The sequence below is a fragment of the Atractosteus spatula genome, chromosome 3 (genome assembly GCF_055471065.1).
Source record: "Atractosteus spatula isolate fAtrSpa1 chromosome 3, fAtrSpa1.hap1, whole genome shotgun sequence".
Taxonomy (NCBI): domain Eukaryota; kingdom Metazoa; phylum Chordata; class Actinopteri; order Semionotiformes; family Lepisosteidae; genus Atractosteus; species Atractosteus spatula.
The window spans coordinates 59270884-59282546 of NC_142708.1; the positions used below are offsets into that span (position 1 = coordinate 59270884).

General features: G+C 35.2%; 1 protein-coding gene across 1 annotated transcript in view; it reads left to right on the plus strand.

The window, feature by feature from the left end:
• LOC148838042 (5-hydroxytryptamine receptor 4) overlaps positions 1-5422 on the plus strand; it is a 71706-nt gene extending 66284 nt beyond the window's left edge. Inside the window, exon 6 of the mRNA XM_088911592.1 lies at positions 5326-5422. Coding sequence (XP_088767718.1) covers positions 5326-5422 — 97 coding nt within the window. The remainder of the gene's footprint in view (positions 1-5325) is intronic.
• Positions 5423-11663: the final 6241 nt, after the last annotated feature.

Below are 11663 nucleotides of genomic sequence, written 5' to 3' on the forward strand. Positions count from 1 at the left end.
TATGTCTGAGATTTTTATGAAATTAAATCCAGGATCTGTAAATAGTTTTATATAAAAATAACAAAACAAAACTAGCAAGTGTGCATCACTATACAGCAGCAAGTCAGTGAATAGTGACAGAAAAAATAGTACATGATTAATTTAAGCAACCTCTGTAGTATATAATTAATAAAATGTATAGTTTTCTTTCAGATTAGGTTGGGTTAGATGCCATAATGCTAATTCATTGGACTCAACTGTTTTTAAGATTTAACTCCTTGAGACTGAAAGTACCATGTTGCAACGATGTATCTATATTGATATAATTAGGACTCTCAGCTTCAGATAACTATTAGTTGGAAGGATATTTTAAAAGAAAGCCTGGAAAGAGAACAGTCATTTTATTTCTCTTTATAAGTGGCTTTAAGATAATAGCTGGGAGATGAAAATGGAATTTTTTCTTTCATTTCCTTAATTATCTTTAAGGATTAACTTTCTGAAGTCTAAATTCTCTTGAAAAATGCAGTACAGTACTTCTTTGCAATCACCGTTCTCAGTAGTTATGTTCACTGGAGAGCAATTTGATTGAGATCTTTTATGAAACAAACTTGTTAAGTGGCTTCAGCACAGAACATCCTCTGTGCCTTATCATGCATTAAAAAGCAAACCTTTCCACAGGCCACTCTGTAATAATACCATGATCATAATCGTAATCATAAACTGAAATTGTGCAATTAGAAAAATGAAAAGTAATTTCTCATTTTGTATTAACACTATTAAGAATTATGGCTTGGGATAATTTATTGTTGCTGTTGCAAAGTTTGCTTAAGCAAATTAAGCCCAAACAGCATGGTAGTTGCATCACGAAATGTTTGCAGCTGTCATTGAAGAAATGTGGAAATAATTACAAAAGTGCTCAAGTTACACACAGTGCTGAAGCCTGAGTTTCAGAAAGCCCCAGCTTTCTGAGGACATGCAGACAGAATTAAAGCACTACATAATTTAGTAAAACAAGTTATCTCATTGAAATACACTTTTGGTTTCCTGCAGAATTCTTTTGCATTAAAGAAAAAATATCTACTTCTCTAGCAACCTTAAATGATGCCATCATGTGCACATTTACAGTACCTGTACATATACTGTAACATATGTACAGCTGAGAAAAGAAGATATGCTTTAGTGATTTTTGAATCAATAACTTAACAAGATGAGCATCCTAACCCTGTCTTTTATCCCTCTACGATACTATTACAGTTATTTTGGAAAAGGATAGTCATGTAGTTTTATATATGCAAAATGTAAGAGAAAGAAGGAGTAATATTATCAGTGCTGTTTGTTTGCTTTAGATCAGAAATAATTGAGATGACAGTTCATATTTTTGAAGTTGCCAGATTGCTACATGGGAGATAGATGCGTATTTTCTTTATGTTCCAGTTAAAACTTTTACTGGATTTACTATACAAAAGAAGAATGCCAGGTCACTGAATCACTGGCAGCTTTTATAACTGTCCCTCTCTGACCTGACCTTGTTTTAGCTGGTCTAAGCATACTGTATAATGCTTGACATGAGCTGAAAAGCCTGCATTTAAAAAGTGATGATATTGATATCATTAGTTCTGTTTTTCTTGTGTTTGACTTGAGAGTTGAATGGCGATGGAGTTGAGAAGGATGTGGCTGATGGATTGTAATCATAAAACAACAATGAACCTGCTGATTTATCTGTCTCTGATATCATTTCCAAACAGGTAGCTCAAGATATCACCATGGTTTCTAGCTTATCACATATAAACATTACTACTACTGCACTTGTGGATGTTTAACAGAAATGGTTCTCTAAAATGTTCAAATGCACTATGCAGCCTAGTAGTTAAATAAGCACTGAGAATGAAGCTTTATATGAACTATAAATTGGGCAGCCCTTATTCTGTGTAGCCAAAGACCTTCAGATCATATGGTTCTCTTCATCATAAAAAACTGTAATCAGGTTGTACTAATGCAAAACAAACCACTGTTTCAATATAGCAATCCAGGGATCGAGCCATCCCTTTAGCTTGTATCCTCAACCAATCTTTTAGAACATACCCAAAAACCATGTTTCCATGTGTCACATGGATCATGATGGATAGTCTTGTATGGAGAATAAGTCATTGCCTTGGTTGATGAGGTCATTGACCATGGTTTTTGGTGCTGGCCAACAGTACCCATGGGAGGAATTGTTTTATTCATCTGTACACTTTCCTTGTTACGTCAGACAGCTGTCAGGTAGCACTTCTGAATAAAGTCCTCATTCGACTCTACATTGAATGTGTTGGTCTTTGGCCATGTGTCACCACATATACAGTGGGAGAGAGTGTAGTAAAGGGCTCTCACGGACATAATGCTTAAAAGCAAGAGGAGGCCTATCTAGTTCATTTTGATTTTAAAAACTAATTGATCTGGAGATCCCATTAGTAGAATTATTAATTAATTAAGAACTAGTAGCTCTCAATTAAGAACCACAAATTGATACCAAATGGGTTAGTGGGGGCCAAATGCCCTCCTCTTAATTGAAACTTTTCTTATGTTCTTATTTGTGTGAGGAGTTACCATTTGTCTCTTATCTATTAATGGATGGAAGCAATTCAAAAGAAGAGCTTTCACCCTGGCACAAAAGCATTTAAAAGTGTTTGATGAAGTAAAACATTCAAAGTGAAGTGGCAAACAGATACAGTGATTATCATATCCTTAAGCAACAACAAAATCTGTACAATACTTATTAATGTTGACACATTTTCATATCCATGATAATCATTTATGTATTGTACCATTACATGTTATAACAAATGTTGTGCATTGGGAAATAACTTTTAAAGTAACCTTATAAGTGTTTGGTTTCATAGGAAGCATCTGGAAATTTTAACTTTAAGGGTGTATGTTACTGAATGGAATTCAGACAAAAAGACAAAAAACAGTGAAATGTATTTTGTGTTTGGTGAACAGAAATGTTACCTTTTGCAGATTTTCTCCTCATGTGCTTGCATATCATTCTCACTTAAGCTAACTGCACACACATACATCAACCTTTTTTTCAATGGAAATATTTAAGGGTTTAGAAGTTTAAAACATCTATCTTAAACGTTTTAATGGCTTTGAGAAGATTAAGAGATTACCTTAATGGCTTTTAGCAAACAGCCCTGAAACTAAGAGAAGCAGCTGCTACAACAGGGGTCTGCCAAAATCTATTGTTATATTTGTTAATAGATATCAATCAAAACCAATGTATAGGGTAATCATAATTATTCTTAGAAAACATCTCTAATGAGAGAAAATAAAAATGTGTTAAAAGATAAACAGATGAATGCTGAGTTATAATATACATACTAAAAAGAAATTTACCTTTGAAATATTTCAACATTAATTGATCTTGAATTTGGGTCAAAACTTTGAAATTAAAGATAATATTCTAAAAAGCTGGTCTAAGTTCTATTCCATTGGGCACATACAGTATAGTCAGTGTCAACAGGACCTGCAATTAAGAAAACTTCAAAAACCTTTTGTGTTTCAGGTAACCACTGCAAGCTCTACAAATACTTGCTTTATCTTCACTACCTGTTGAAGCTTTAGCTAAGTGTATTCATGTTTTTTAAGAACAAATATTTTTAACAGAACGAATCTTTTTTATTGTAGTTCTTATAGTTCAAATCATTTATAGTACCCTTTAGAGCTTGATCAAACAACATTAAACAAATTACATACAGAAACTAAAGTTAAGAGTGTTGCAGAAAATATCAAAGGTCACAACAGAATCAGTTTTCTTGTGAATTTAGGATTCTTAGTGATAATCATGTGATAAGCCTCATTTGTTACTAGATGTCTTCAGAATTCGGAGGCAGTGTCTGAAATAATAATGGGTGATTATTATTATTATGGGTGAGCTATAACTAAAATTCTAAACAAATCTTTTGGGTTCTGGAGTTGAGATTTAAAGACGTTAAATTTAAAAAAAAGGTGCAATTTTGAACATACTGCAATCACAGAAGCACTTCAGATTGACATATTTTGGCCAACGTCTGTAAAGTATCTTTAAGTGGCCTTTTAATTCTAATCTGGTTCCTGTGAAAAAATTCCCAAACTATGTCAGTGATAATACAACTTATTATGTCTAGTAACAGAGGGAATGAGGGGGGCCAGACACCAGAATCAAGATAATTGCACCAAAAACAGACCAGAGTCTAATTTTAAGAAGATAAAAATAACTATAAAATACACAATTAAAAGTGTCAAATGACCAACAGATAAGATCACTTTATTAGCCATATACAATTTCTTGTAATAGGAATTTGTCTTTTCAAATACCCCAACTTGCTCTCCATGAGACACACAGAGAGGGTCAGAGCGCAAGGTCAGCCATTTATACAGCACCTCTGGAGCAGTTGGGGTTAAGGGCCGTGCTCAGGGGCCCAATGGAGTAGGATTCCTCTGCCGGCCGCGGAATACAAACTGGCAACCTTCCAGCCACAGGCGCAGATCCTTAGCCACAGAACCACCGCACCGCCCACTTGCTATCTTCGTGTCACACATAGAGTTGCTCACATCAATTCTCACAATGTTGCTGATAGCAAAAATCACTTAATGCCTACACCGTCATAAGCTCAAAAGCAGGAAAAGGCAAGGAATTGCTGAAGACCTAATGTTGATAGACATAAATCAAATCATTCTTCAGACCTCTAGCTGTTGCTTTTCCTGACACCTTCTGCTTCAACTCCTCATTCTCACAGCCTGAAACCCTCAGAGATGCTCATCGACAGATCTGTGCTGTGACATGTAAGGTCATCTAATTCTTTTCGAGGTTGCATTTGACACTAGACTTAGTGCTCATCCTCTTTATGTGGCAACTTTGATCAATGCGGAGACTTTTATGAGACACGTGCACCTTTATCATTCCAAAGTCACTGAAACTGACTCCGGATGTGTGTAGTTACTATTTTGTCTTCATTATATTGGTATTCCCTTCTCAGGGAATAGGTCAAAACTGGTAACAGTTTCTTGTTGTCCAGGGTCTGAGAAGTTACAATAAATTCCACTCAGAAATAAGACCAGAATTCTCTAAAGGGATACTTTATCAGTTTCCATTATAATCCTCATTTGCTTAAATTGTTTTGATTAGGTTGTAGAAGGAATCAGGAATGATGCTTCATGTATGGCACGGTGTTACTCGTTGCTATGCCTCAATAATGCTCACACAATTTTAGGATATACAAAGTAGCTGAAAGGACAATATCAGTATTGCCAGTTTTATTCGTGGAGTTCTGGTAGCTTTTCTTTTTAATTGGTTTGCCTCTTCCTATTTTTTATTTTGCTAATCAGGAGCACGTGTTTTGAAGCACCTTCTCCTACTCTTCAAGAACTGATGAATAAAAATAAGATTGGAAGAGTCCATTTTCAACGCACGTTGTTCCAGTAGGAAGTAAGATTTCATTGGTGTTCTGTGCCGTGCAGGTCTAGGTTTTATTTTTCATTCGTCTGTGTTTTCTTTTCTTGGTGTTTGTGATGAAGTACCTTTACATTTCTGTGGTGTAGTGTATATGTGTGAGTTGTGAATCAGAGGCATTTAATGAGTAAAAAATGGAGGCGAACGAATAAAAAAAACAATTCAGTGAACTGTACCATGATGTCTAATTTACACTGCCCAAATAAGAAGGCAGTTTTAGAGTCCATTAGGGTAGATTGATACTTTGCTGATAAAGAGACAAGTGTTCTTTCAGCACTTAGGCCTCTGTTTACTTATGTATAGTCTCTGTGTTCATGATTTTTTATGTGTGCCTTGAACTAAGTTTCCTAAAAATGAATTTAAATACTCTGTGGGAAGCAAAACATCTTCCTTATCTCAGATTCTTCACATTGCCAAGAAAAACGATGGGTTTAAAGATGAATTGACCCATGTTATGAAAGATATGTTTATCCCCCAGATTAAATTAGTACAGAAAGTTCTTTTATATAGGAAATGAACTGCTTGGGTGTTTGTTTCTTCATGGTGTTTTAACTAAGGACATTGGTGGTCTGCTGAAAAAGCCAACAACTACATGGATAGCAAGAAGGTCCAGAAATGGCATTCCTGAAAAATGGTTCCCTTAACAAAGGTTTGTCTTCTGTCCAGCATTAGATATAATAATTCAAAACTTAGATTTATTTGTGTTGTATTTCACTTGCATATTACAAATCGGAAAAAAGCTTGGATGCCAATCACAGCACTTTAGTGAAAGAACATAATTGATACAGCTTTATACAACTAATAATGCAGCATAGCACACATTTTGTTATTAAAATACTTATAGATTCTTTCTTCTTGTGACGTGTTTATATAAAAGGGCCAGGTCGTGCAGAGTATCCTTTGGAAATTGTGAATACTTCTAGAGCTCTTACTGTAAGTGTCTGATGCTTGTGCCACCTCCATGTCACAAAACCAACCAATGACTGCAAAATGTAAATGTGTTCCATTGGCCTGGTGCAAATAAGTTTGGAGGCTCTCAATCTTCTAGGTTGGAGGCGTGGTAGTGAATTGATCAGTTTTTAAAGACAATAACATTCCCTTGCTGTGAAGTTGACTTTTAACATTTCAAAAAAAGAAAATTAGGTGGTAAGAACATTTTAAAAAATCTATGGTTTGGAATTCAATTCAAAAATAGTTTATTCATCCCAGGAAGGCAATTTAAGATTGCTTAAAGGACTGTGTCTCTATCATGTGGTTTAACTTGGATCTTTAGCAGAATCTTCTCAAGTGTTTATTAAGGAGGTAGTCAGAGTGGTACAATTTTTAGAATAGCTATATAATAAAGAGTAACCACTGACAAAGAGAAGATGTGAGTAGACCATACAGGTATATTTTTTCTCCTGAGAGTGTTCTTAAAGGGACTGTGATGCAAAATATACTGGCTCCATTGAGAAATAGGCTTCTTCCAAGTCTTCACACTAGAAGAAAGTGATCTTTGAAGGTCATTTTGTATGAAACATTTACTGTTATCCAGGAAGCTAACTGCATTGTTAATAAATTAGTAATAAACTCTATGCCCATGCCAATGATTTAAAGGCTTACAGTGCCTGGAAAGTTTTAAAGAAGCTGCTGATTGTTCATTCTCATATGTTTGTGCAAGCTCTGAGTGTCCATGTAAATGTGTTGTATTATTTTTACAAAAAGGCATGTGATTAAGGTACTGGAATATGGAAATAGTACTGCAGTAAAACAAAAATCAACATCATGGTAATCAATGTTCTTAGTAAAATCATAAAATGGTAGTTTTAGCTTTTGTCAGCACTAGAGAAAACTGAGAATTTTACCTTGTTCTGAACTAGTGTTGTTCTTGAAAAGAAATACATGGGTCAGTTTCGCAATTGCAATGAACTGAATAATTTCTGGAAGGTGTAGTAAGCTGCAGTAAGTCCCATGATTCCATCATTGAGAGAAAACTGGCATGGAGGGCTCACCCACCATGCTCTGCAAAGTTGGAATGAGTTTAATACTAACCATTTTCATCCTGTCATGTCACGAATGATATGAAATTAAAAGGGAGTTTGTTCAGCACAGAATTCAATAATTATGACCTTGATAAATTTGTTTCATTGTCTCTTTTACAAACATACATCAAGGTTCTAACAAAAAATTCTTTGTTTCTACATCCTTAATCCCAAATGAATTTTTCTCTGTGAGTAAAATTATTTATCCAGAAATCTGCACTGATGTCCAATGTACAATCCTTGTATTTTGTTGTTTGATACGATACTATTGAGAATGCAATGTACAAAAAAATGGTGGTCATGGCTGTCACTTATGAGTGGAATGTGTGTTTTTAGCTATGAATCATCATTGAAGTCTGCCAATTACGAAGTGACCCAATTAGGTATACACATCAATGTAAAATCTCACTTTTGTGAATAGTTCTATAGAATGACACATTGTGTTCTGAAAAAGAATATTATTACATTAGAACCATGATCGTATATTTTAACATAATTATCATTGGCCGTATGCTGACACAAAATAGTTCTAACGTGATTGCTGTTATTCCAGGGATGTGAGCCCACCTAGAAGTAAGGATGCAGGTTTACATGTTTTTTAGCATTTAATGCAAATTCTCATTATTCCACTTAATGTTAACATTTTAAATTGGCAACAGCTAGAAAGTATAAAGTTATCTTACAATGCACGCATATGGCTACCCAGTCTTCTGATGTTCTTTTCTCTTTTCCCGTTTTTATTCTAGATTAGCATTCCTTCCCAATCGGAACCACAGTGACAATGGCAGACAGATTCTCTCCAGTGAGCTGGAATCTCAGGACTCCACTGGCTAGAGAAGGAAGAGATGACACAGCACATATACACATGAATGTATCTGTAGTGTCCTGACTTAATACTGTAATTTGGCCATGCTTGGATATGCTTGTCTGTAATCAAAGATTTTCAGGCCGGTATTCAAGATGTCTGTGTATAACAGGGATCTCAGCCACCCAGGCCGAGGGAGTTCTCCTTTAGCTCAGCTGGCAAGTTCTCTGTTGCGTGACGCCAGAGACCCGGGTTCGCGCCCAGGCAGTGAGGGACGAACTGGCAGGGCAGGAGCGGCAAGGGCGGGAACCCCAAGAACCGTTACATCTGGAAGGCAGCGAGCTATCTTTCATAAAGAAGAATTGTTATATGATGTTCAGAGGATGGCAGAGGACAGCACAACTGGGTTCAAATTCACTGGAAAGTTACTGCCTCTGTCGTGGTGAAGTGACCTGGAAAAGTCTATAACAACGGCACCATGAAGCATGGACATGCCTGCATGTACCATCAAAAGCTTCTAGCTCAAATTATATTACCTGTACAAACAGAGATGAGCCCCAAACAGACCAATGTGACTTTCACTGCCTTGGCTACAATGAGTGTACAACATGTCAGAAACTCTTGTCTAAGGGACAGGAGACATGTCTGTGAAAACAACTGAGTATCAGTGACTTGTACAGTACCTGATGAGTCAGTTCTTTATCAGTTTATTTCTATAGTCACATTAGGTTGGGCACCTAACAGAGATATCCGACTCCAGTGTCTGTAAATGAGACTGAAGTACCATGTTGGATCTATCATGAAATGGATTACAGTCTGATGTGTTGAAAACACAGACATGGAGTTCCTTGAGCAAGGGAAAATGAGAAATGAGAAAAAGAGGCTGAACAACATCCTCTTGTTTGTGATTTTTCCTATTATTTGACATTCTTAATTCTTCTGGGCACAGTAGCATTTGAATGAAGCATCTCTAAAGGTCTTGTCAAATAGGTATACTAGGACTTGATGCCTTTATTCTTTTGAAGGATGGCTCTTTATTAATCCACAAATAAAAGCATTCACGTTCTTCAGCAAGTACCACAGCCTCCACACTGGCATCATCAAATCATGGACAATCTGGATCACTCCCTATCCTGCTACTGACAGAAATACGGAAAAACGACAGTACATAGACCTTCAGAAATTTGGTGCAATGTGTTATATAGCTTTTCATTGATTTTAGTGTTTGTTGAAGTCAAACAGGAATGAAGACTGTAAGAATTGGCTCATCTGGTTATGAAAATAAAGACTGCCACTCTAGAGTTTGCCTTTACTTTGTTGTTTTTCCCCCAACACAATATTAGCATTTCTCTGGTCTATAAACATTTATTATGGCAGGGTACTGGATATATACAACTAAATATACTATTGTATTTATTACATCAGCTTCAAAAGTACGGAGCATATTTTATACTCGATTGTTACTATGTGACAGCTCTTATTTTTTTATATATATAAAGCTGATTTTTGCATAGTGTTGCTGGAGTGTATGTGAAATGTACAGAATTTTTGTAATGTGTTTTAAAAATGTGCAATGAGAGAGCAATTACTGTCCTGTATTTTTGAACTAAAGGGAAGCAACTGGAACTTAGATACGGTTTCCTAGTGCACGTGTTGCTTCATTTGAAAGGTCTTCATTTTGTTTTGTCACATGCATTGTATATTCTATACACTCCCATATCTTTGTGGTGACATGCATATTTTATAAGCCAGTGTACCTTAGAAGAGGATTGCCGTACTTCCACTGTGGAATTCAGACAACTCAAAACTACATGTTCAAAGAAAAGCTCCCATTATATGTTGCTCTGAATTGCCTAAAAAAAGCACTTTAAAAGACTAAACCCTAGCACTATTATGTGTATGTTTTAACAACTATATATTAGATATTTTTTAATTCAAGTGCATGCTTTTTATTTTTAATTGTTCAGCAGTTTTACCTACACACTTTGTAAGTCAGGTGATACGTAGATGTTGTAGACTAGAAAGATTGCTATTGACCAATGCTGAACTATGGTTCTTACGAAGTCAAATATGAAAGTCCAAATGAATGTATATTACTTTCTGATAAAACATTCTACTGAATAAAGAGATGAAGGTGATAGCATGTTTGTGCATGCCTTTTTACTTGATATCAAGACAAGAAAACGTTTCAATGAAGACTGTCCAAATATGGTAAAAGGTGCACTCAAAGCCTCCTTTTTTTGCACCAAAATGCCCAGAATGATTTTGGAAATAAGAAAGAACTGGAGTAAATCACAAGTTCCCATATATTTTGTTTGTGCAATTTTGTCTAGTAATGTTGCTAAAACATTTAACAATTACATTAAATATTTACTTAATATGCAAACTATTTTAAGTATTGCACAGCATACCCGATACTGAACATGAATTGGTATGAATCAATCATGATTTTTTTTGTTCTTTTACCAAGCATTAGCCACAAGATTTTCAATTAACTGTAACAACTTTAAGAAAGAATTCTGTGCTATGTTATGCTTACCTATGCTCTCCAGGATAGGGAGCAAAATGTTCACAAGAAAGCAATATCAACTTCTACAGAGTGCGTCGTGTAACAAATTACCATACCCATTAACTACACAGACTTTCAAGATAAACATACAGTAAAGCACCATCTTCTTAAGGGTACTGGATTCTTACAATAGGTTTATGCAGCTACGTGGTTAGAGCCCCTACATTTGATATCGTGGAGTTAACTTGCTAATTCAATAATATTTTTATATTAAAATAATCAGAATACATGATCGAGTGTATATTTACTTTTATTTGAAACAGCATAGGTAAAACAAACAAGGTTCAGAGAAGCAAGAATAAAACAGAATATTGCATCATAAGTTAACTGTAGTAAAAGATGTCTATTCATACATAAAAAATAAGTGAAAGTGAAAAGTAAAGAATTCTCATAGAAATGTAGACTGCAAGATGTCGAAAAGCAAATCCACACATACAGATTTTTTGGAATTATAAGCAAGAAATGTATGTCTAACTCCTCCATAACCACTTAAATCCCTCTCTAGTTTCTGTGCCACTGCTTGCAATGCAAGAAAATAATTTACAAGCCATAGAAGATGCCAGGCACTTTGATTGTTTTAAAAAAGCAGTACTGTAACAGCTGTATTTCCAAATCACTGGATAAAACGATAATCTCAGCACACATTTTATCTGGAATCATAAAAACAGTAAAAGATGACCATTTTAAAAGAGAAGCCATTCAGCAATTGGTGTTTTTGTTTAGCATCAATGTTTTGTTAAAGCACTAAACTTTTAACTTGTGGGAATAAATGTTTAGTCTATTATTTCTCAAATAGATAATTACTTCCAAAGTATTTTA